Here is a 24,543-nt window from a genome sequence, read left to right on the forward strand (position 1 = left end):
GCAGCTGCTACTTATCGGGCATGGTCTTTCTCAAGCATCCTCCTTACTCACGAGCGTTGTTTATGGTTAAATAACGACAGTGTGTGCATGCTGCAGGCCAACCCAGTGAGTCATGACTACCCGCATTCCCTTGATCTATGTACATTCAGTGAACTTTTTCACGATTTCCAGAGAAAATCTGATTTAAAAGTTATAGGGAGGTGTATTTGGCGCCAAGGGAACGCTCGCTGTTCGCATCCACGACTTATCAGAGTGCCAGAAATCGATAGATTGCTTTGTTGGCAAAGGGATACGTGTGATAGATACTGCACGGAACTACGGTGATGGCACCTCGGAAGAGGTATGTTCTTTTCTTTCTTTCTTATCTCAGGGGGCACGGATCTGAGAGATGTCGCTAGTACCTTGGCCAGCTGGACATCAAAGGCGCCGCAATAGACACCAAGTCAGTTTCCACTTGTGTTCCGGGGATATGGGTTCACACCGGTGATCTTTCTTTCAGGGCTGCAGTTTATAAACCGGGCGATCATTCTCCCCAGAGACTCAGAGAGCAGCTGAAAGCGTCTTTGACGGCCCTGGCTCCGCATAAAATTCGGGTTTTTTTCTTGCATGTGCCCGACCGGAGCGTATCTTATGACGAGATGCTCCGGGGTGTAGATGAGCTGTATCAGAAAGGCCTTTTGTATGTGCCTTTTTCTTCTAATTTTAAAAATGGGTGTCTCAATTGACGGACCCTCGCCAGTGAAGAGTTTGGCCTGAGCAATTTCTACAGTTGGGAGGCAAGCTGACTCCCCTAGTAATGAACCTGTCTAATTTTGGTTTATTAGGTGGCAGAGATAGTGACGATTGCCAAGAGTAATGGATGGATCAGACCGACGGTTTATGAAGGGCTTTACAATGCCCTGGAGAGGAACGTCGAGGCTGAGTCAGTTTGTTCCAAGATCTCACGCGTCTCGTCTCTCTTGCTCATGCTTTCTCTTCTTTTTAAGACTGTTTCCTTGTCTACGGAAATTTGGGATTCGATTCCACGGGTACAGTCCTCTTGCGTACGCTAAGCCACCCTGATATTTTACACGCCTCTGATGATACCCCATCTCTTGTCAGCCGCGGCTTGCTTGCAGGAACAAGCATCGCATCGCCTACGCCAGGCAGTCGGTGGGATGTAGAAAGTTCTGCAATGGCTGAAGGATTACGAGCCAAGTACCAGAATTGGGAGGTCGCTTTTCAGTCGTTGCGAGAGTCATTGGTAGGCATTGCACACATGTGTCTGCGTTTTCATCACTGATTGGTTCGTACAGGCCAAGCATAACATTTCCGGAGGAGAAGCGGCGCTTCGCTGGCTTCAGCACCATAGTATGCTGGAGCCCCGTGATGCGATAATCATTGGTCCCAGCAGTCTGTCTCAACTTGAACAGAACATTAGAGATTGGTGGGTAGACTAAATTATTTCCTGAATTTGTCTCCAGCTGATGATCCTTTCGTTCATGTAGCGAAAGAGGACCTTTGCCTGAGGAAATAGTCAGTTTGCTTGACGGAACTTGGACCAACTACAAAGGCAGGGCACCCCCGTATTATAGATAGTGGCGACTCCCGTTGCTGACAGTGAGTGATAACAAATATGGTTGACTCATCCCAGATGTGGTCATAGACGAATTGTTAATCAGATTGTACGATTGTGAAAGCCCGTCACTCTTCTGTCTTCTTCATGGACCGAATCCGGTACTTCGTTCTTCAGGGCTTTGGTCTCGTGAGTGGCCAAGGTTTCAGAAGTCGAAGCCTATAAATCCGTGCGACTAGAGCTTTTCAAGGAATGATTGTAATCCGACGACCAGCACGCTGTGATGCCGAGGGAATAAGACACTCGCTTTTGGAGGGAGAACTATCGCTGATTGATAATCGATTGTTCATCTTCATCTTGGATCGAACGTGTGCAGTCACATTTATCATCAATATTCAATGTTTCAAGCACATTGAGACCCACCGACTTCCGCGACACCGCAATAAGCAAGAAGGCCGTGGGAACGCGTGAGCGAGGAAGACCAGGAAAGGGTTAGGGAGCCCCTGAGACGAATAGTAATACCCCGATCGATGATCTAAGCCGCTGACTATAAATCCGAAGCTAGGAGCCTTGCTCTTTCCTCAATATCCTCCTCCTCCTTCTCTCTCAATCTCTTCGTGACTTTCAAGCACTATAGCTTTACTACAGCACATCGCGCCCACCCTCGCCCGAACCAAGCCATTATTGCTGAAACCGTTCGTGGCTACCACACGAAACATGTCTTCCAGCAGATCCATCGAGATAATTCCACGCAGGAACTCTGAACGAGGTCATGCAGATCATGGTTGGCTTAAAACCTTTCATACATTTTCGTTTGCCAGGTATGGACCAAAGTTTTGACCTTTGATTTTCATTGCATGACCGACCATGTGGCCACTTTTCAGTTACCATGATGAGGGACACGAGTCTTTTGGTTCTCTCCGCGTCTTGAACGAGGACCGCGTGGCTCCTCGTACTGGCTTTGGAACGCATAGCCATCGAGAATTTGAAATCTTCTCCTACGTGATCAGTGGTGCGCTCGAGCAGTGAGCATCTCTTCCGATTATCATTTGTAGAAGAATGTTTGATTGACTTTTTTTGTTGCAGCGAAGATTCATTGGGCAACACCGAAGTACTATCTCGCGGCGCCCTCCAGATGACCTCCACTGGAACCGGCATCCATCACTCTGAGAAAGCCTACGGCTCTCAAGAGGTACATTTCTGTCAGATATGGGCATCTCCTCGTCCCGGCCTTGGCACGGGCAAACCCGCATATTTCACCAGGTAATAACATGTATTTCCTGATGCTTCCACCTCAAATGACCCGCTGGTTCTTGCAGATATTTCAGCGACGAAGAAAAGCGAAACCAATTCAGGCTCATTGTTGCGCCTTCGAATTCGTCCGAGGTCTCGCTTGAAAGGGAGACTGGTGGACCTGCCCCAATTCGCTCGCAGCTTCGCGTGTATGCGTCGCTTATGGATCCTGGTACCTCCCTCGTGCACGCGTTTCACCCAAGTCGCAGTCCCGAGAGGCGGAAAGCGTATATTCACGTCGTTCAGAAATCGGGATACAATCCTGGGAACGCCGCTGGCGCCAGGCTGCGCGTTGGTGCTCATATCGAGGGGCCGATAATCGAGCTCAGAGAGGGAGATGGGTCATATCTACTTGTGGGGAAGAACGCTGAACTGAAGGTTGAGAACGCAGGGGTTGGGGAGGTTGAGTTTCTACTATTTGATATGGAGTAAAAGCAACGAATATCCGTCGTCCTATGTAATTCTGACTGTAAATTCATCAATGGTCTCGTATCTAATCTGAGCTGAAGAATGCACCAGTCGTCTGCAGGCATCTAGCACATTGGGCTGAAGCTCATCGCCATGTACGGCTAGCAGTGCGCATACTGTACTGAGATAGCTCCAGCCATGCATGTGAAGACGCGAGTCCCAGTGACAAATAGAGCCTGGATATCCTCGGAACGCAATGCCTAGCATGAAGCGCACCTACCAGATCATTTAAAACGCACCCGTTTAGTATGATGGCAAGACGTCCCCGTCCAAGTCAGTTACACGAAGCGTACATGACTTGAGGAAATTGAGATCCAGACTAATCGAGATTGAAACACGGGCAAAGAAGACCTTACGGTGCTGCTGAGGAAACGATCAATTTCATGGACAACCCTCGGAGTCGGATCGCCATTGCTGTTCTGAAACAATATGAAGACATTTCAGCGACATAGTATCTGAAGATGAAGAAATACATTGGCTATTGAATTGTACATCAATGATGTCGCACTAGTCAAAAAGGGCAATAGGGTCCAATACTAAGATGAGTTATTCATTCAGTCAGATGAATGAATCGGCGTCAAACCGCCTCGACCTGAATCAGAATTTGAACAACTTGATTCGACAATCAATAATTTGGTAATTCCACCCTCACCTCGATCAGAATTTTTTTTGTTACTAATGCCCCATGCCATTCGTGTATACTATGTCTTGGACTGGGAATAACACAGCTGCGTTAGTTGCAGGAACTCTCATCGCAAAATAGTGCAAGAATGTTCAGTATCAAGCTATTGACTCACTGTCGGTTGTCCCGCTGCCTTCTGATGTGCAATCTCCACCATAGGAAAACTCTGTGTCCTCCGCTTCCTGCGGTGTGTACCACGCGGAGTATAGGAGATAGGGTTTGGGATGTGGATCAAGACAGAAGGTGTCACAGGGATCAGTATGTCCTGACGACACCTATTTTTGCGTAGCGAGTGATCGTGATGTGACGACGGCTGAGCGTGATTATAGGGAGGTGGGCCAGACAGCAAAGGCAACGACAGCGACAACGACATGAGAACAGAAGAAAACATAGCAGTGCAGGTTGCAAGATTGAAAGCTGAAGGCATAGTACACACGGGAAGTAACCGTTGGAGTAAGACTTGAGTAGGTTAGAGAGGGATGACGGGCGACGTCGTTAATGAGGTGAAATGTGCAGGACGAGGTTGGCTGGACGGGGTTGAGACGCAGAACAATGTGGGCACTTTCGATGCGCCGATTTAAGCAAGTCAATTGCCAAGATATATGGGTGTCATCCTATTCCTGCCTACATAGGCATAGCTCATGCAGCGCGGCACTTACGAAATCGTGTAGCGCGTTCCTGCGGGACCAGTACGTATTAAGAGGATCATATGCTCTCGCTATTACCTCAGGATTATCATCACATGTTGTCGGAGCGCATATACGGTGGTCCAACTGCCAGCAACATAGTGGAGGCAGTAGCGGATTTTGAACGTTGGAACAGGCAAATCTGAGCATTTGAAACTGCATATTAAGTGGGATACGTGCAGTGAAATCAACGCCTTCACCGAGATAGCGCATCGCGAACTAAGCCACAGTCTGATATAGCTTCAAGTGATCAGTGTACACCTCGGATGGAACTTGAGAAGCGGACTCGGAGTGTCGGAGCGACAAAGACACGATGTTCCAAGAGCCGGCATTATCTTTTAAGGAAGAACCCATATTTGATTTCCTCAGCCACCTTAAAAAACAACATTACGATCGCTTAGGAAGGGCATTAATTTAGATATTAATCTGAGCCCACCCTTATTATCAGATACACGTCCGACTATTGTCAACGACGACAAGCAGGCAGTCGTTGTGAGTAAGATCTCTAAGGGAGGATTCCACATGCATGAGAAATCGACTTCCTGACTTCATCGATGCCAAAAGGAATTCCCTTAGACGGACATGAGGTGATGATGGGGGGTAAGCATGTCGGGGCAACGCGAAAGATATCTTGTTCAATCTGATTTATTTGGGCGCGACCGTTTGCTTTCAGTGCGTCGGCCCTGGTGATGATTGCTTGAAGCGTCCAGGAGATGTCGTCGAGTGACTGGATCTGAGTATTCAACGAGGACAGCATTGCCTCGTCGGTAGCAGTCATACCATGAGCAGCAGATATCAAGATAAAGACGCGGCATAACCTGCAACATGGTGTCAGATGCACATAAAACGGAACGGGAAACTTACTTTTTCCGAGTTTCTAGATAATGGTTGAAAAGGGCACCCCACTCGGGTCGGCCCCTGGCACCATATCCCGGGGAGTCGACGACGACCAAACGACCAGGATGAGATCCAACACGGAAAAAGTTGAGTGTTTGTGTTCGACCCTAAGTAAAGCTTGTATATAGTGGAATACAGCACCAAGTTCATAACGACTCACAGCTTTCTTACTGGTGAAAAGAAGATCTCGACGCCCAACCACAGAATTAAGCAAAGATGATTTTCCAACGTTTGCTCGACCTGTTACAACTACCTTCACAAGTCTGTGTCATGTGGAGTGCTCGATATCTAAGTGGCTCACCTCAGGAAGCCCGCCTAGGAAGGGTAGAGATTCTTTATCACCAACAGCAGCAAGAAATTCTGCGGTGCCCGCATCCTTGAAAATAGCATTGGCTCTGGAGGATATATACCTCAAACTTCCACTGCGACCGGTCTGTAGTGTAGGAAGCACGTAAAATGCTCTTGAAATCGCAGCTACATTAGCGGTGGATGCGAGCATGGAGCCTGCAGAGTTTGGACTTCATGAAGAAAGAAAAATGACCCCCTCCAGACGTTGTTGTGGTTTGTTGAAATCCCAAGGCTCTAATAAACATACGCAAACCTCCTCCTCATACTTGGAACACCACCTTCTTGAAGGTTTCAAGCATCTGGTATAATCGTCATGGACCCACTCGCCGGAATGGACGATTCTACAACAGATGATGATAATGCTTCTCAAACAACCGAGGACGATCCTCAAGTACCAGACAATCACCCTCCTGGACCACCGTCTCACCAGCATGCACCTCAAACAGTCCCTCCAGCGCTTCCACCAGCGACATCAAGCACGCGAGAAAGGCCAAATTATGAACTCCGTCATACACTAAGGGGCCATACACAATCCATATCTGCCGTCAAATTCAGTCCTGACGGAACGCTGCTTGCATCTTGCGGTTCGTATGCAGCTTATTAGGACGGGTTGTATTTGAAATAGTTTTTGTTTGTGTAGCCGCAGATAATTTGGTAAAAATATGGTCCCCATTCACAGGAGAGTTAATCAGAAACTTGAGTGGCCATACCAAAGGACTCTCAGATATCGCGTGGTCAACAGACGGTGTATATCTCGCATCAGCGTCTGATGACACCAGTGTACGGATATGGAACGTTGATTCTGTAAGTCATCAATGACGGAATTATCTTCCGGTCGACTCATACCGCGAGACAGGGATTAACAACGAAACATCTCAAAGGACACTCCAGTTTCGTGTTTTGTGTGAATTACAACACAGCGTCCAACCTCCTTGTTTCTGGAGGTTGTGATGGTGATGTTCGAATATGGAATGTTGCAAAAGGTGCGTAAAGGCTGCTTGTATTCAGCTGTCTAGTCTCTCACATCAAGCCAAGGAAAATGCCTGAAGACTTTGCATGCGCATCTTGACTACGTTACTGCCGTGCACTTCAACAGAGACGCCACCCTGATAGTCTCATGTGCTCTTGACGGGCTAATGTGAGTGCTACGGATTGCTTCTTTGCCTGTCTAACACGACCACAGCCGGATATGGAACACCACGACGGGTCAATGTTTGAAAACCCTCGCTGAAGGACATGACGCTGTATGGTATGTCCATCAGCTGCCTCTGCTTATCTCGTTCCCTCATTTGTTATCCATCTTCAGCCAACATGTACAATTCTCTCCCAACTCCAAGTACATTCTCTCTACTGCTCACGACAGCGCCATCAGACTATGGGACTATCATACGTCGCGCTGCTTGAAAACATACATGGGTCATCGCAATGAGAAGTTCTGCATAGCAGCTTGTTTCAGTGTTACTGGGGGGAAATGGATTGTCTCTGGGAGTGAAGATCAAAAGGTTTTTATATGGGATCTTCAAAGTCGTGAGGTGGTGCAGATTCTCGAAGGACATGACGGTGAGGATCATATGTCTTTGCCAGGTTCAACGACTTGATTGGCTGTCTAGGTGTTGTTGTTGCTGTGGCTACCCATCCACAGCAGAACATGATTGCGTCTGGTTCGATCGAGCCAGATCTTACTGTTCGCATATGGTCTGATAGTGGGTCGGCATCCTGATTTGGCCGCGACAGATAAGTATGTGTATACCTACCCTGTTGTTCTAGTATCGGTTTACTTCTCGTGTACACTATCCTACACCTGATATATTACCCGCAAATGCATGGAAAGCTGAACAGCAACATGAAACTGTGAGAGTTCTCTTTACTTGACAGGTTCAGCATTAAGAAGATCTGGATTTGATCGAATGTGAGCGCAAGTAAGGTATACAAATGAATAATTATATCATACCTTTTGCCACCTCCTTGTCTGCTTCGGTAAGTCCTGAATCATGTGCCTCCAAAAAGGCATCCACCTAGGGCACTGAGTATCATCGAGTATACTTGCATGAAGGAATCCGCTCACCTCGTCTAGAACTTGATCATCATCTTCGCCATGGACCATGTCTAAATCACTATCGTCGTCATCATCACCTGCGTCGTCGATAGCAAACGGTGTGCGCTCCATGAATGCCGCATTGACCGCTTTGAGATGGGGCATCGGAGAGAACACTGATGCAGATGACGTGCCATTGTCCAGGATGGATGACGCGTCGAGAGCGAGAGTTGGAGACGAGCCCGATCCTGCCACGGTACCCAAGGAGCTTCCCGAGAAGGTAGTCTTGGCTGATGGAGAAATAAGCGACTCCCGGGCCGTCGGTTCTTCGAGTTTTGTGAATCGTCCAATGGTAGGACGGTAGATAACCTGCCAGCCGTTAACTTTGTCGAGTGGTGGTTACGCTGACTGTCATACCTGATGCTTGCCTATGGTCTTGCCAAGCTCGTCGCTCAATCTGTGGAATATCTTCCTGTTGTCCTGGGTAGCGATGTTAGACCATAGATCACCCAAGAAGCCGCTTGATGCCGGGGGTAGCTCAAGGTCTGGCATGGGCTCCAGCCTGAATGAAGCAGAAAGATCTGTTTCGAAGAACGACTCCAAGACTTCGTCAGCCAGAACGACCATCCGGAACCTGCGGCAAGTGTAAGTTTTCATTGTGTGGGTGTCATAAGGGGACGCACGTCGCAAGGTTGAGGTATGGCTGGTTGTGCCCGATTTCTCGAGGTCCAGTTGCTCCGGTCTCGCTATTGGTATGCTGTGGCAGGAGACTATCACCATACTCGAAAGCGTTGGTCATAAATTTGCTGACGGCTCCTAGGTAGGCGTCGCCGATCTCATAACGGAAAATAAACTACGGCTAGTCAGCCTCGAACGTCAAAAGAATCTGATAGACTGACAAGAAATGACTCGGAGAGGGTCAGGACTTCGTCCTTGGTTAAGTAACCATCCTTGTTCTTGTCGTGCAGGTTAAAGAACCATTCAATGTTCTCCATCAAATCGTTGAGCATCACACCATCTAGACCAGACACGAGATCCTGGGAGTATTCATGAGCATGACATTCTTCACTTTAACAAGAAAACATGCCTGGAATGACAAAGAGCCTTTGCACGAAGTGTCCCAAAAATAGAAGAGACGGTCGATCAGCTCGTGTTCTGCAACCTCGCGGTCGATGCGTTGCTTTATTCGCGTCAAGGTCAGCAATCAATATAGTGGGATAGTAGGAATACCTGGAAACCATTGATCACAATTTTTTCGTTCCGTGCCCAAGTCAAGATTTCACTGAGGAAAACTTGGAAAGTCGGTATACCAATCCTAGTCTCTGCTCTTTCGGGGCTCGCATCACTCGTGGCCAAGAGCGACGGGGGTGGAGCAACAGCTGGTGGTGGTGGGGCCTCACACATGGCCTTGTATAAGGCATCGTATATGAACCCAGCTTGCTCTTTGGTAAATCTTCCAAGCGTCTTCAGGTTTCTGACCGCCGAGCGCTTAGAGAAAGATTCGATGCTGTTGACGATTTCGTTCCTGTACTTTCTGCGTTCGGAGAGGATCGTCTCGTCGGAAATCACAGCGAACTCCCGGAACGAGACGAGAAGTAGCTCCTGGAAACGTGTTATCGCCCTTGCTCGAGGATCTGCAGACTCTGGGTGCGCAGAGTCACCGAGTGAGGCGAAGTATTCGCGCATCAAGCTAGTCATACTCAGTATAAGCCGTCAAGGGTTAAAATTAGCTCACTTTAAGAAACCACCGTCGTCTTGTATCTGCAATAATTTTTCACCATTAATCTTGAGAATGGCTTTGCTCTAGGAGTCAGAGATATGCAATAGGAATCGAGCTAGACTGACCTAGCCTGACAAGTTTGTAAGTCACGCAAAAGCTCTAGATAACGAGAAACGACTCACCCTACTTGGAAAAGCACTTTCGGACCCATACAGAAGAAACAGTCGGCAATGCGGAAAGCGAAAACCATAGGCATGCTATTGATGTACCTGGGAAGAGCGAGTCATGTCCAGTATGAAGCACAAAACGTCATATACACTCACAAACTCAAGAACCAAGGCAAAGATGCGACCGAGAGCTGTACATCAACCACCTGAAAGTGATCGCTTATCATTGGCAAGCATCGTGTTACAAGAGACTCGAAAACTCGTTGATCCAGCAATGTACCATGCATGGTTGGGCTAGGTGTGTTGAGTGACAAGAACAGCATATTGGTACCCAGAACATACCTATAGTAGCCAGGCAGAAGCCTATCGCACAGAACTTCGAGAAGCCAGAAGGTTTGCTCTTCTGACATGTAACTTCACCAACATGAGACAAACGTGCTGTGAAAGTGAAACACTTACATTAGAATCGCAGCTGCCAGTATATTCATCGCCTAAACGTGAATCAGAATCAATGGATGAAAGGCATAACACGAGAAAGCCGTACCTGACAATAGCCGACTTCTGGGTTCCTGTGCGAGTAGGCTTGTAGCACTCTACGAAGAGAGCTAATGCCCTCATCAGCTTGATAGCCTGCATATTCCGGAAGACTCCTGTGTAGATCCTTCTCAATATCCTCAAAACTTGTGCTGTTCGTCCCCTCAATGTCCAACAGCAATTGATCGTATAATCCAGGATTGGAGTAACGAAGATAAATAGATCCAGACAAGGTCTCCCACATCTCACCACGAAGCCGATTAGGGAGGCCGACCTGAACCAATCGAGTGCACTGCGGGTATCTCAGTAATGTAAGATTGCGGCCGTGATCTACATCAATCGTTTCAGATGCAACACGATTATAATGCGCTATGAGGCGTACTCTTTAAATATGTCGTCCATAGCTTAATTTTTGAAGCCTCGCGCAACCTGAAATGTGTTAGTGCAAGGCATGAAGCACGCATAAAAAGATTAACTTCTTTGGGTCACCAGGGAATTTAAACTGCAAGCCTAGACCGCCATGGAATTCTGTTTCTGGAGGCGAACTTCCTTCCTTTGTGTCTGAGATAAGACTTCCATCCTCCCGCTCGTTGTCTGAGACGCCCGCTGGCGACACAAGTCCCTCAGAGTAGCAAGTCTTCACAAAACCTTTCACAGCTTTCATCTGACCACGCTGCAGTTCCGCTTTCAGTGCTTCCCGCAAGAGGCTGCAAAATAGGTCGGCAGTGGGTCGAAGGGAGGTCAACTGCACAATCTAAACAGATGTTAATGAACGTATCGAATGATGTCAACAGCCGCTTACTATCTTCATGCCGTGCCAAGTGGAGAGACTCAAAGCGTAGACTCCAGCACGCGCATTGAGGCGTTCGACGCGTCGTACGGTGGAGAGGGGCAGTGTGAACCTGACTGACTTGCGATCCAGGGAGGAAAAAGCAAGATATGGTGGAAGCAAGTGTAGTTTTCCTGCCTGAGCGTAATCAAACGATGAGATATCGTATGTAGATGAGAACATGCCACTCACATAAGAATCTTCCACTTCTTGCGCACCAAAGCTGAGAATGGCGTTTATCTCCATCTTCTCTATATCTCCAGAATTCTGTTTCTCCGTATCCTTGAGAGGCACAGGAGGTGCCTCCGGTATTGAAAAGAAGACATGAGTCAACTGATCCTTAGTAGGTTCCTTGAAGTTTCGCAGCTGAGTGGATATCGTCGACATATCGAACACTCCGACAATGCTCGTGCACCGCTCCTGGAACTGCTTTCGATGAGATCAGGAGCACAGTGCTCGACGTGCACTACTTCGACGGTACAAGAAAGAGAATATGTCCGTGATGGTAGTTGTGCTTAGCTTCGTCAGATGAACTGCACTAAGTCGGAGGCCCACGGTGTGGTAGGCGATGTTATAGCCCCCAAGCTGCAGTGCAATTCCAAATAGAGCCAGCTCTAACCGAAACGTTCAAGTTAGCGCCGCCCCAATTCAACTTGAATATTGAATCACATCACTCTACATAAATTATAATACCATCACCGTGACGATTCAACATATATCTCTACAACCACGCGGGCGTTGGAAACGGCAGAGTAAGGATTGATTGCACCATTGCAGGCAAAAGAACGAAAACGACACATGCCTGGACAGTTAGTGGTATGCTATAATCATGCTGTAAGCACACTTTTACCGAATATTTCAAAGCCGCTAAAGGTGCAGGAGTGGACTAGTACCACACCTGATTCAGGGAAGCGATTTTCGTGCTTGCACCTCAACATCCACCGTCAAGCCTGTAAGTAGTTGAAGCTGTCTTACTTGCAGTGATCAATGACAACCAAGTTTTTGTTAAAGGTTCCGGGTTCAGCGGCGAACGGGTAGCTTTCATACTCGACGTCAATCTGCCTGGCCACTAGACTCGCTGGACCGACTCGGAGATCACATATTTGAATGTCATAGCCACCACGCCAAGGCTGACGTGACAGCGTCCCGCCATCGTCCTCGTCGAGCATATCGATCCAGCTGATAGCAGATCGTGTCAGTACTCGTCCACGGTGCATGGGTGATATAAATATTATATTGAACCAGCGAACATGCATTGTTGGACTTGCGAGAAGTCCATCTGACTCTACTGGCTTTCATCGGTACTAGCGGTTTGACGGGCAGGTGGCCATGCATATGCAGACCTTGGAAGTCAACGGGATGAACAAGGTGATAGTAAAGGGGGCGAAATGCAATTCAGTTTCGTGAGAGACGCGACCAGGGAGAACGACTTACCTCAAATGATTCGGACAGGTCACATCTTCAGTAGCAGTTCGGCGTCAGAATCAGAGTATTTCACGCAGCCACGCAAGATGCATCGCGGTCGCGATGCTAATAGTTGCCAACAAGAGGACTGTGAGCACGATGTACCAGAAAGTGACACGATTTACGGACCAACTTAAATGTGCAGAGCCTCGTGTCACTGGCTTCTAATGACACGAGGCATGCATGTGACTTGAATAATGCTATGAAGCAGCATAAACGCGCGCGGGTCTTGCATACGACACGCATATCCGCAGCAGCAAGATACCCCCTGCGTCGCTCGCAATTAGAATGGCAGAAGAAGCAATGTCCGAATGCACGGTCTCTGTTGTAGAATCCCGTGAAGCAAGTCCTTTCGAGATCTGAAATCGCTATGACGGACATGCTTACTATCTGTGCTTATTTTCAGGTGATCGCGACGGCTTCGAACTCGGATGATAAGCATGAAGCACAATCAAGTTCCAGAAAAATGGCAGAAAACGTTCCAATCACCACACGGTCCACACCCATTCGAACATTTCAAGAAGATCATGAAGGAATCATACAGGCAATCGGAGTCTTGCCCCATAGACGACGCATGGTGACTAGCTCAGGCCCAACGTTGCGTCTGTGGGACTTGAAAGACGTCATTGTGTTGAAGGAAATGGAAGGGCATCGCAGCGACGTGTGGGCAGTGGCGGTATCACGAGGCGGACAATTGATAGCCAGTGGTGATGAGGAGGGAAAGCTCATCGCCTGGCATGGGAATACAGGCGGATCCCTCACCCAAGGCATCGACGGTCATTTAAAAAGGATTTGCTCCCTGGACTTTTCTCCGGACGGTACGATGATGGCAAGTGGTTCATTCGACCGGACGACAAAACTTTGGAGCACAAAAACATGGCAGGTAGAAGGAGAGCCAATCCAATGTGGTGATCTAGTCTGCTGTGTTCGATATTCGCCTTCTGGTGAACTTCTCGCCGTGGCGACAGACCTTGGTATCGCAATTTATGATCCAAGCACGAGGGAATGCATCACAAACTTCCAGGGTCACACAGCGTCCAACTTGTCACTCGCGTGGACGCCCGATGGCACACGCCTTCTGTCAGCGGGCGACAATCGCGATCCCACCATACGGGAGTGGGATGCATCGACCTGGAAGCAAGTTGGTGGTCCCTGGGTGGGTCATACTAAGGGTGTCACCGCCATTGCTGTCAACTCTGCTGGCACTATGATCGCCTCCGCATCGCGTGACAAGCATGTCCGCCTCTGGCAGCTCTCCGATCGACGAACCATCGCCATATTTGACCACTCCGACAGCGTGAACTGTGTCACGTTCTCTACGGATAGCAGGCACGTCCTCAGTGGTGGTGGTGATAAGAAGGTGTCAGAGTGGGAAGCAGAAGTACGCAGGGCACTTCTTGTTGCTGTGGAGAAAGCGTCTGGTTTCCCCACCGCCCTTGAAGCACACAAGGATGCTGTCAAAATGAGGGACTTCCTTGTCAACTGTATGTACATTTTATGACCGAATTTAGTTGATTTATTAATAATTCACTGCTGCAGCTCGTGGCTACCAACCTGAAAACATCGTACTCATGATGCGTCAAAAGGACATTTCCCCAAAACTTCATCCCAGTAAAGCAAATATAGTAAGCATCCTAAAGCTGGTATGCTCTGTAGCATGTCTGATCATTGAGCGTAGCTGCGTGAGATTGACCTCATAGTCCGCTGTACATCACAACATGACCGCTTATTCTTCTATTGTAAGTAAGGCCTTGTGATGGTGTGACACAAGTGTCTATCTTTTCGAGCGTTGACTTTCCTTCAGACAATGGTCATGGAGCTCTGGTTCCTTGCAGACACGCCACCGAAGACGACAGCCAAGATAAAGGTAGTGTATAATTCTCGATCCTGTAACGCGTGTTGAATTCTTGGATGTAGCTATACTCGCCTACACTGGGAAGCCCATTATTGATAATGTAAGCCCAGGGCCATGGGTTACCGACCAGTTCGTGACACTGAACGACCCTCAAGGTGTTGAAGAAGCGCCTCGTTAATTCATTACCTCATGGCGCCAAGCTTTTCGTGCGTGTTTATTATGATCATGATCATCATTATGGACTTACTAACGATATCGTTACGTAAATAGTCATTATGGGATTGTTCCCACTCTCACACCATGTTGAGTACGTATCTATACTCCGGGTTCGGTTTCGTATTCATCCGATTGTCAAAGATTTGGAGCATAATGAGTGCAACGAGTTATGGCTCGCGCCCTTCAAAATCCTGTCAGGTGAGGGTTATTTTTCATAATGTCTCGAGTTAATGTTGATGATTCAAGGTTTGGGAAGGAAAACCAAAAGCCCCGGCAAGTGTTTCCGATCACTCTTTTTGCTATCACCTGAACGTCCGCCGTGCAGGCGAGGGGCTCAGAGCCAGCATTTTGAGGGACAGCTCCAATGTTCCGTCTTCAACAAACAATGACTCTCAAACAAGATTTGAGTCGTTGACAACTGACAACATGGATCTCGGCCCCAGAGTATCTTCCCCTGAAACTTTCTTTCGTAGATGCACTCTTCGCTGTCCTGTGACGATCCCTGAGAAGCGGGACAGGGCCCACGTCGTACGTATTTCTATTATTGATATCTTTGTCGAAATCTGAACCAGATGCCCAAGGTTTCATTGTCTGCATGCAGGGATAACGAGCTGGCATATGACGACAATGCTACGGGGGAAACTGTCACGAAGGTGCAATACGTTGTTCTAAATATAAATTTTCTGGTCTGACTGAAGGTGGCCCAGTTCTTTATTGCTTACCTCGGTGAGAAGCATATCTAGAGAAACGAGTGTATGCAACTTATTCTTCGTAGAACGCGATCCTGAAGCTTCATATCACGATCTACTATTCTACATACAGTGGGTGGCACTTGTCTCTCTCATTCGAGGAGCTGACGCGCTCTGCACAGGCACAAGGTTGACGGGATAACTCTGAAACGAACGCAGGTGAGAACACCCGACACGTGTAATGGGTCACCATGTCAAAAACTGAGGTCGAAAACAAAAATAAGCTCCGTCTAAGTAGAGTCGACCACATTGACGCCGAAAATGACTCTCAGCGGCCTTCGGTGCGTTTGACGTGGCTTAGTGAAGTTCGCCACACCAATATTTTTTCCTGCAGTATTCGAGCAGCTACCCCCTGGTGAGTATAAATTGTGGCTTGCGTGTTGAGCGGCATGCATATGTGATTCAGGATATGTTGCAGATCGTTGATTTATGAAGTACACGCTGACCGGCAACCTTATCTGGCTGAAGCTCAACATTTACTCTATCGACTACTGATAGATGACCTACTCGTGGGGAGACTAGCCTTTACTACCGTTGAATTTAAACCTGTTCCTGTGTCTCGAGGACAAATTAAAAGACGTGTAAAGCGAGGACCTGTTTTGCGTTTTCGTCCCTTGCTGAAAACACCAGGTCAAATAGGCAGCACGGTCACAAGGACTCTGGGATTTCATTAATACACATAATAAATGGGGACAGCAGAAGTGCGCAAATACCTGATTAACAACATTATGGATGGTTGCACTGATCATATTTGAACCTTCAGCTGGCATACTTAAAGGCCGTCAATGATTTCAAAATCCCGCGATCGCTTGAATAAGTGGTGTTCGTTATGCTTTTCATACAAATTGAGAGGGAAGCGAGCAGGGGAAGAACGTCCGCCAGATCGTTCAGCTTTTATGATGATGTGCTGGAGTAGCACTCCCACATGAGAAACAGGACGTGATCAATGCAGGCCTGCACTGGGTCTATAACAATCGAGGTGCCGATGTCATCCGACCAGGATTGAGCAATGCCAGGCAGATACAAAGGTGAGCTGGGAAATAATGACCATACTGTATCAGCGTCGGTGGGGAGCGTTGGCATCTGGAAAGCTGCGGTGATACAACTTGGATCCATGTACAGAATGGCAACGTCGAATGATCGAGTAAGACACGTATGTTAATGTGAACATGACTGCTCTTCGCCTCGTGTCTTCGGCGTCTAACGAGGCCCAGGCCCGAAACGATATGAAAACGAACGCACAGTACATCCACTTCAGCAGCGCCGTGACAAGCAAGCAAGAAAACCACGGGCCATAATCCCTACAGCAACTTGAAGTCTACCTGATTCGGAGTCGACCGTGTTGAACACTTCTATTGGAATGGCTGAAGAAACAGTGCAGCCCATCATTCTAATCACCACGCCCGTTCGAGCGTTTGAAAATCATGAAGAATTCATATCCACAGTCGCGGTCTTTCCCGACGGGCGGCGTATGGTGACGGGCTCGGGAGACAATACACTTCGTCTGTGGGACATGAAGAAGAGCGTTGTGTTGAAGAAGATGGAGGGGCATCGCTGCGGGGTGGAGGCCGTGGCGGTATCAGGGAACGGGAAATTGATAGCAAGTGGTGATCTCTGCGGAGAGCTCATTGCCTGGGACGGAGAGAGCGGTGAATCTGTCACCCAAGCACTCGAAGCCCACTCTTGGTCGATCTACTCGCTAGACTTTTCTCCTGATGGAGCAATCCTGGCGACCGGTTCATCAGACGAAACGATGAGGCTTTGGAGCACAGAAACGTGGCAACTGCAAGGGAATCCAATCAATTGTGTTGATCGTGTCTACTGTGTTCGGTATTCGCCGTCTGGCGAACTTCTTGCCATCGCGACAGACCTACAAATTCAAATATACAATCCAGGCTCAGAGGAGTTCATTGCAAAGTTCGACGGTCACGCAATCAATCCAGATCCATCAAACGATTTACCAAAGAATATCTCACTGACGTGGACGTCCGATGGCACACACATCCTCTCAGCGGGCGATACGGATGATCCCACCATACGAGAGTGGGATCCATTAACCGGGAAGCAGGTTGGCCATCCCTGCATTGGCCACACTAGCATCATCAACGCAATTGCCGTGAATTCCTCGGGCACTCTCGTCGCATCCGCATGTGGTGACAACCATGTACGCCTCTGGCGACTCTCAGATCGACGAACCATCGCCGTCTTCCAGCACTCTAACTGGGTATATTGTGCCACCTTCTCCACAGACGGCAAGCACATTCTCAGCGGAGGTCAAGACAAAAAAATCTCAGAGTGGGAAGTACCCGATGACCCATTGGGGGAACAGGAAACAAATCAAGTATGTTCACATTCATTTTCGAGTCCACTTCATAAATATATTTCTTTATCATTTTCGCAGACAGTTATACAGGCAGAACTTCCTGACCAGGATTATGATTACACGCAAGATACTAATTTCTTCCGGGGAATGAATGATGTACGTGCAATAGCACATGCTTCATATATGACTCACATCATTCGCTGTAGTATCGTCATACTTCACAACCACAACCCCGGCGGCGCCTGGCGTTCTTGAAGAGACTCAGGCTTGCTGTCGCGAATACCTCTAGTTCAACTGCCCAGCCAGCGCCCACAACATCACCTGCTGCCCCCATCGCGTTCCAAGCCCGTCTACAACAATTATTGACCTGGCGGCACGCCCACGTAGATCAAGTGCCACCTGTTGCAGAGGTTCCTTTCACGAAGGGTAATGAGCAATGCCCAAGACAACCCACCTCTTCTCGTCGCCGTCCTCCTGTTGTGGAAGTGGCTGCAGTACGGGACAAAAAGGTATGTCTTTCTTCGGATGCGTTTCCAATTGCTGAGTCCCAATCATTTCTGTGCAGACACTGTTCACTGCTCGGCGACACAAGCCCAAAGCAATGCAGCAGCAAAGCCAACCACAAAGCCAAGCTCAGGCGTCGTCATTACAAACTAAGCCTGCTGCCGCCTCAGCATCCACGACACCGCCCGCTCCAGATACTAGTAATACCGTACCAGGTGCACCAACAGCGCGATCCCTCCCATTTTGGGCTCGTGTCGTACTTTTTCTCTGCTGTGCGCCTACCACAAATAACAATGGTCATTGATATGATGCAGTACATGGTTAACCGTCTCATCTTTGCTTCTTATTATATTTGTAACACTTTCTTGTTATTGAAGCCTTACGCTACTCCATGAATCAGGTCCTTCTTCCACTTCGAAGACCCGTTTATGGTTTTGACGCTCTACCATGAAGTAGCCTTTGCTAGCGGTTGCAAGCAAAGTTAGATGCAAACTTTGGTGCTACATAGTCCCCTCAGTGTTTTACATGTCTGATGCTGTCGTTCAAGTACAAAAGCAACGAAAAGATTGTATGGGTTTGAGATGTATCTGTTCTTTTCCAAAGACATTGATTTTAGTCTGATCACCCCACATCAGGCGCTGCGTGGGCGGGGCAAGTGCTCACGAATTCGATCGTGTCAGATGTACAGCGGGGAGAAAACAATGAATTTCTGCTAGAACGTGAAAATAAATTGTTCTTATGTGTATGATCATGACAAGCTATTGATCGCAAAACAGAGAATAAAAGGGAAAGGCGGCCGCCTGCAGGTGGGTGCAAACGAAAGATGTCGAGAGCGAGAAGTGAGTACCAGCTCCGAGCCTGTTGTCGAAGGAAGTGCAAGAAGAGAACAAGGAAGAAAAAATGTCGCTTCCGCTCACTCCTGCTAATGTACTATATACCCAAAAAAATGTCGCAGAAGAAGGTGGAAAAATGGAGGGGCTTTGACTAGCACGTATCTCCATAATCAAACCACAACCAGGATGTTGGATACGACAGAGGAAGATCGACTACAACCCATGTCAGATGACTGGTATGCATACCACATAATTATGGTCATTACCAATGAACAATTGCTTGCATCCATGACCCAATTCTGACTTTAAATTGATTCGAGCAGCGTTAGAGGTTGACTGTCCCATCGTGCCAGCCTTGGTTATTAAACTCGCGGACATTGATTAGCCTCATAATCGAGCTGTGTTATCTGTATGAACATTTAAGCACGTCTCATCAATCGTCACGCACGACTATGCTGTTTGAAAGTCACATGAACGAGACCGTAGATCGATCCATGAAGGTTTCGGTCAGCCATCAAACGATGTGTTTTTGTTATTGGGCGCTGGTCCGAATTCATAGTGGTCGTCAAAGAATTGGCCTGCTCCCGTTTAGATATTATTATTGTGGTAATATGTGCCTAGTTTCTTCGGCGGTCGAAGGTTCGTTCCAAAATAAACCTGAATACCTGTAGTGATAGTCAGTGACGCCACAATTTAGAGATAACTTAGCGGAGGGCTTGCAAGATTCAACTGTGGGAAAGAGAGAGTCGAAAGTAGCGACTTTCACGTAGCACCGATTGAGCGAATGACGTCCATGGCCGGACGCACTCAAGACGCGCTCGCTGGCCGTGGTACATGTCATGTGGTAGAAGTCAAAGCTTACCCGAGCTTAATTAACAACTTACCTGAGCATAGCATACAACATCAAGCGGACTTCGAAACCATTCTTTTCTTCAACCAGCTCGAAAGCCACGAATGCTCATCACGTGCAGGATTGCTCTATGCATCCAAGTTCCTGAGCGGGCTAATGTCTGAATTTTCAATCCCCCTCGATAGGCTCTAGCAGAGCCCAGCTGTAAGCAGCCGCGCGACGTACCAGAAAAGCAGCTTCGTCCTCATCCCGAAGATTCTGTTTGTAGCAGAGGAGGGCAAGAATGAGAGCTTTGAAAAGTGTTGCGGGGATCGGGCGAACTTGTTTCTGTCATTTGCGAGTAGTCGGTCGTCGCTATCGCACATGCGTCTGTGAAGAAGGCGCTCAGGAATACTAGGTGTCAGGGCTGCGTGTGCCCTTTAGTTGTGTCCTTGCTGTGATTAGCCGGTAGACACATCCTCCGGCGAGCATCATTGCTTGTCCGCTGCCGGTGTATTCATGAATTCCCATATTCGGTCCCCAATCCTCCCTCCTTCCTTCGTCAGAGGTGCAACCTCCTTGTGTACGAGGCGCGACTAGTTGTATCAGTATGCGATGGTACTGGTTTTTCCCCCGAGTTTACTTCGTGGCTCGCGTGTCCTTGGACCGTGAATGTCATTCAGACTACTGTCGGACTGGTTCTTGCAATTTTTCTCCTTGGACTCCTTTGCGGAGTAGCGTCTTCTACGACGTGAGGATTACATGGACTATGTATAGCGTATAATGTCTATCTCACATGTTATCTCCAATACTGATGATGGTTTCACCTTGAGCAACGTCCGCAGTCCGTTTGCAAGCAGAGATTTTTGATACTGGACAACTATCTTTTGCTCACTTTTCGGTATCCTGATGTAGACAGACTCAGTGTGCACTACTACCCTAGTTCGTCTGCCCGCACTATAACGTTGATCTTTATTGATGATCCCGTCCGTCGTTAGCTAGCATCGATGTAACGTGTGCTGTGATGGCATGCGGTCCAGGTCGTGTTCCTTGCCTCGTCTCTGATACTCATAATGTTCTAGCATATATATACAGACCGGAACAAGTTGGACAGACAGCAGAAAATCACAGACGAACAATTCGAGCTTCCTGCGTTGTCGTGCGGTTGTACAGGCGTCTCAGTATCTTTGTCCTCTGGCTTCTCGTTGCTGGTTTCACTAACCTGTCCAAATTGATGTGTGCATCAATCAGATTTAGCACGTCGTTGAAGAACAAAGATTCCCGTAGAGGGTACTTAAAAATATGTCAGTACATGAGCGACCAATTGTATATTAAATTTTCAACGCACGAGATCTGAGGGAAATCAATAAGACAACTGGAAAAATGCTTTACAATACAATGCTTACACCAAACACACGGGGATGAGAGAACCACGACGACTGAGAGTCATAACATGGCTAATAGTAAAATATCAAAATACGAGGCAGCAAAAGCTGTCACAACGAAGTTTTGGAAAGTTGAATTAACAGGAGCTTCAGCTTAGAAGATAGTATCTGTAGAGTCAGATCTAGACAACACATTGTCATAGAAAAAGAGCTCTGATAAGAAAATGGAAAACGTCAACACATTCATGATTCTGCATCAAAATCATGCATAAAATTTAAATGAACTCGGCGCACATTGCGAATTCAGACAAGATGGACGAGTTTAAAATGCGCTCTTATGCCAAAATACGAATTCTCGCATGACCGTGACTCTGGAGACAATGTACTTGGTGTGATTTGAAACAGATGATCTCCTAGGCGTCAGCAACAGATGGGAACCTGAATGCAAAGTGAACCACAGTACACGCATGTTAGAAGGAATTTTTTTTACTGTGAAACGGTGAAGTCAGTCGTCAAAGGAGGTACTTTGACTGACGAGGAGCTGTCGCTATTTGTCATGAATGAGACTGGTGACACATACAGATGAGAAAAGAGAATAACCTTTCATCGTTGGGTGAAGGACGGAGGAGTGAGAGCACTACTTGACTAGATGCAATCGTGCTGCAAATAAAAGTGAGTCATGCATCCCAATTGGAAGTCATAACGAGAGTCCTGACCAAATGCATGCCGCTTTTTTTCTCCAAAGTTCAGCGACATAAACTCGGCGAAACCACGGGTACATACCAGGCATTGCGAAAATAGAGTCCATGATAGCTGAAGTCACAGAGTGAGTAGGTGTTTGCAATGTAGCGAAACAATCTTACGATTCAGGTTCAAACGATTCAGGGCCTACAAAATTTAGTCTACGACGATCCTGTGGAGAAACAAGGAACACACCAGTAGAATGATGTTCGCCACCAAATTGACGATGAAATATATTATCCCTTGTTTGACGAGCGTCTTCCAAAGCGTAGAAGACGATTGCATCCTCCAAAGTCCAACAACGGTGAGGACCAAAAGTGCCAAATCATAAAACATGCCTTCACTCGATGTACTGCTCATCACGCATCCATAAATCATAAATGCGACATACGTACCATATATGACCGTCGCACTAGCATATGCAGGATTGACAAAATGGAGCATGCACACCCCATTTGTGGTGGATGCACGAGCAGTTGCAAGGACTGGAAAATGGTTAGATCAATCACGCTAGAGGGTAGCAAATACATACAGAGAGTGAGTATTGTCCAATGGCCTAGTGAGAAGAGGACTAGCAAAAGGCGCATCAAGTAACTAGTTTTCCAGATAAGCCACCTGCATATATATACCATGAGATCGAGCATGGTGCAAGAGATAGTTATGTTACATACGTTCTGATCATCAGATTTGCTGTAGAGCAACCGATGGCGACGTTTGTCGCGAACTAGATAATATGAAGGTAGATCAGCAACCTAGCGGGTGCCCCCATGCGCACTCACTATGATGGCGGAATTCATGCCTAAATCGAGGTGAGCCTCTTCGACGAAGATTAAAATCTACAAACACTCACACTGACAATCAACACTTGTGTGGAAGGGACTAAGTTGTGTCGCACTGACAAAGGCTGTCAGTACGCTTGTCACTTTCTCTATGTTGGCTCACAGTAAAACAATCGCAATCAAGAAGCTAAATCGGGCGATAATGTACGTGAGCTGGGCATGTGTAAGTAACAAGTGTCCAACTTGAACATATCCTCGAGAATGCGCACCAAAGGCCATCGAAATGGAAGCTGCCTCTGAAGCAATGCTATCTCCACGTGCGAGGAGCATATATATTCCCAGCTACAGACACGCATACAGGCTAATTGGCAACTCATTAAGAGGACTTACAGCGCGAAGTACTCACCCGTATAAGCCAAGAATAACAAACGACAATTGCGTTGAAAGAACGCCCAATTTCGCTTCGAGGTCGGGATCATTCCAGTTCACCATGATAAGAATTGGGTAAAAACGGTAGATATACGTTGAGGGCGTTAGGGGAATGAAATCCTGTTGACTAGAAAATAAGCTACTTATTAGGACAAAATGTGGAGCAGGGACACACATACAGGTCTCCCACATCAATATTTCCAACCCTATGTGGCCCATCTGCGGTAGCCAATCATACGACACAAGCATTCAAGATCCCATGTCATCTCACTCGCTACCCTTCACACCTACGGTACCCTACCTTAGCTTTAGGGCCAGTAGACCACCACAATAACTGCGTGTCAGTTGAAGGTCACATACGGTCAAAAGTGCCAGAGACCATACGTTCTCAAAGGCAGGGTATTACCACGAGTTTGTTAAAATGGTCAGGCAACTTTGGGCGTAAGAGAAAACAAATCTGTGCTTCAATGCGAGCAAGAGCCTGAGTTCTATCCACAGATGAGGATTTTAATGTGAGCAGAGCATGCCGCCGCATGATATTCACACATGCATGACATGACATGTTGACTTGACATTTTACCCAGGGCAGACGGGGATTGGCACGCCTCAGTTACTCAATTACTAGATCGATAACAAATGAGTGACGACACATCAGGTTGATAGTTTTCATTATTTACCCGACGCCAACCTACGTCCAGCGCTGTTATGTGCGGTGCGCTCTTCCTAGACGGCTGTCACTTTTAGTTCTCATTCATTACGGTAGCTAAAACACACCTTGACACTTCAGCTCGCGTCTGCAATCCACATTAATCATTTACCACTGGCAGGAGATGTAGCAAGTATTATAGCCCTCACACGCACTAATCTTGGTAAAGAAAGACGCAATTGATTTCCGCATCAGGTTCCTGTAACTTGCGTGGCACACGGGGAAAAGACAAGTGACCTGTTGCCGCGTGAAAGATATTGGCTGTAGTACTGAACGTTGGACGTTCGAATCACGGTTTTGGATAAGTTAACAACTATAGCGGAAATCAGCAGATTTATCATCCAGAGCAAATGTAACTGACCGCCAACGAGGACCAAATATCCCCCACAAACATCTACCCGCAAGTTTATCTTCAAGGCACATGCGTCAGGTGGAAGAAAACTATACACCACGTGATGGCCATGCATGAGCTCATTGGGAGAAGTGACTCAGAGTCCCCCTAAGAGACTACATCAG

At 47.5% G+C, this 24,543-nt stretch overlaps 9 protein-coding genes across 9 annotated transcripts; 5 read left to right on the plus strand and 4 right to left on the minus strand.

Moving 5' to 3' along the window:
* Window positions 1-112: 112 nt before the first annotated feature.
* On the plus strand, window positions 113-1,693 carry DEU56DRAFT_935531 (NADP-dependent oxidoreductase domain-containing protein; the record flags this gene model as incomplete). The annotated part of the gene is made up of 10 exons (XM_041358796.1): window positions 113-139; window positions 197-340; window positions 399-456; window positions 508-679; window positions 740-776; window positions 825-922; window positions 987-1,043; window positions 1,102-1,243; window positions 1,296-1,426; window positions 1,488-1,693. 10 exons carry the CDS (start codon window positions 113-115, stop codon window positions 1,576-1,578), a joined length of 957 nt encoding a protein of 318 aa, XP_041210809.1. The 3' UTR covers window positions 1,579-1,693.
* Window positions 1,694-2,272: 579 nt separating this feature from the next.
* On the plus strand, window positions 2,273-3,280 carry DEU56DRAFT_732430 (RmlC-like cupin domain-containing protein; the record flags this gene model as incomplete). The annotated part of the gene is made up of 4 exons (XM_041348273.1): window positions 2,273-2,376; window positions 2,440-2,580; window positions 2,642-2,818; window positions 2,875-3,280. 4 exons carry the CDS (start codon window positions 2,273-2,275, stop codon window positions 3,278-3,280), a joined length of 828 nt encoding a protein of 275 aa, XP_041210810.1.
* Window positions 3,281-3,731: 451 nt separating this feature from the next.
* On the minus strand, window positions 3,732-4,589 carry DEU56DRAFT_790079 (uncharacterized protein). The gene is made up of 2 exons (XM_041352579.1): window positions 3,969-4,589; window positions 3,732-3,908 (listed from the first exon to the last, which is right to left on the minus strand). Exon 1 carries the CDS (start codon window positions 4,423-4,425, stop codon window positions 4,102-4,104), a length of 324 nt encoding a protein of 107 aa, XP_041210811.1. The 5' UTR covers window positions 4,426-4,589; the 3' UTR covers window positions 3,732-3,908; window positions 3,969-4,101.
* Window positions 4,590-4,884: 295 nt separating this feature from the next.
* DEU56DRAFT_790088 (P-loop containing nucleoside triphosphate hydrolase protein) lies at window positions 4,885-6,150 on the minus strand. The gene is made up of 4 exons (XM_041352580.1): window positions 5,883-6,150; window positions 5,742-5,834; window positions 5,549-5,688; window positions 4,885-5,502 (listed from the first exon to the last, which is right to left on the minus strand). Exons 1-4 carry the CDS (start codon window positions 6,078-6,080, stop codon window positions 5,190-5,192), a joined length of 744 nt encoding a protein of 247 aa, XP_041210812.1. The 5' UTR covers window positions 6,081-6,150; the 3' UTR covers window positions 4,885-5,189.
* A 92-nt stretch (window positions 6,151-6,242) lies between these two features.
* DEU56DRAFT_910458 (WD40 repeat-like protein) lies at window positions 6,243-7,649 on the plus strand (the record flags this gene model as incomplete). The annotated part of the gene is made up of 7 exons (XM_041357175.1): window positions 6,243-6,513; window positions 6,570-6,733; window positions 6,786-6,912; window positions 6,965-7,067; window positions 7,113-7,178; window positions 7,236-7,489; window positions 7,540-7,649. The coding sequence occupies 7 exons, from the start codon at window positions 6,243-6,245 to the stop codon at window positions 7,647-7,649; spliced, it is 1,095 nt and encodes a 364-aa protein (XP_041210813.1).
* Window positions 7,647-11,823, minus strand: DEU56DRAFT_207532 (rab-GTPase-TBC domain-containing protein). The gene is made up of 19 exons (XM_041345073.1): window positions 11,407-11,823; window positions 11,188-11,352; window positions 10,862-11,139; window positions 10,768-10,814; window positions 10,396-10,715; window positions 10,311-10,342; window positions 10,194-10,265; window positions 10,008-10,145; window positions 9,867-9,953; window positions 9,810-9,814; window positions 9,700-9,760; window positions 9,195-9,654; window positions 9,052-9,144; window positions 8,864-9,001; window positions 8,648-8,817; window positions 8,382-8,598; window positions 7,995-8,333; window positions 7,881-7,944; window positions 7,647-7,822 (listed from the first exon to the last, which is right to left on the minus strand). Exons 1-19 carry the CDS (start codon window positions 11,599-11,601, stop codon window positions 7,794-7,796), a joined length of 2,910 nt encoding a protein of 969 aa, XP_041210814.1. The 5' UTR covers window positions 11,602-11,823; the 3' UTR covers window positions 7,647-7,793.
* A 1,996-nt stretch (window positions 11,824-13,819) lies between these two features.
* DEU56DRAFT_790109 (caspase domain-containing protein) lies at window positions 13,820-15,926 on the plus strand. The gene is made up of 14 exons (XM_041352581.1): window positions 13,820-14,162; window positions 14,218-14,303; window positions 14,357-14,417; window positions 14,483-14,545; window positions 14,596-14,633; window positions 14,689-14,739; window positions 14,804-14,840; window positions 14,891-14,947; window positions 14,996-15,022; window positions 15,075-15,277; window positions 15,331-15,402; window positions 15,457-15,475; window positions 15,525-15,570; window positions 15,621-15,926. Exons 1-14 carry the CDS (start codon window positions 13,886-13,888, stop codon window positions 15,730-15,732), a joined length of 1,149 nt encoding a protein of 382 aa, XP_041210815.1. The 5' UTR covers window positions 13,820-13,885; the 3' UTR covers window positions 15,733-15,926.
* Window positions 15,927-17,577: 1,651 nt separating this feature from the next.
* DEU56DRAFT_790124 (uncharacterized protein) lies at window positions 17,578-18,900 on the plus strand. Its single transcript, XM_041352582.1, has 4 exons — window positions 17,578-17,839; window positions 17,900-17,977; window positions 18,028-18,330; window positions 18,387-18,900. The coding sequence occupies exons 2-4, from the start codon at window positions 17,969-17,971 to the stop codon at window positions 18,627-18,629; spliced, it is 555 nt and encodes a 184-aa protein (XP_041210816.1). The 5' UTR covers window positions 17,578-17,839; window positions 17,900-17,968; the 3' UTR covers window positions 18,630-18,900.
* Window positions 18,901-21,698: 2,798 nt separating this feature from the next.
* On the minus strand, window positions 21,699-23,576 carry DEU56DRAFT_207801 (uncharacterized protein). The gene is made up of 16 exons (XM_041345074.1): window positions 23,501-23,576; window positions 23,299-23,441; window positions 23,162-23,234; window positions 23,056-23,105; window positions 22,964-23,007; window positions 22,893-22,912; window positions 22,785-22,837; window positions 22,646-22,728; window positions 22,509-22,598; window positions 22,309-22,451; window positions 22,236-22,260; window positions 22,156-22,185; window positions 22,089-22,101; window positions 21,973-22,032; window positions 21,863-21,919; window positions 21,699-21,810 (listed from the first exon to the last, which is right to left on the minus strand). The coding sequence occupies exons 2-16, from the start codon at window positions 23,382-23,384 to the stop codon at window positions 21,786-21,788; spliced, it is 852 nt and encodes a 283-aa protein (XP_041210817.1). The 5' UTR covers window positions 23,385-23,441; window positions 23,501-23,576; the 3' UTR covers window positions 21,699-21,785.
* Window positions 23,577-24,543: the final 967 nt, after the last annotated feature.

This window comes from Suillus clintonianus, assembly GCF_016758775.1.
Source record: "Suillus clintonianus strain FC179 chromosome Unknown DEU56scaffold_19, whole genome shotgun sequence".
Taxonomy (NCBI): Eukaryota; Fungi; Basidiomycota; class Agaricomycetes; order Boletales; family Suillaceae; genus Suillus; species Suillus clintonianus.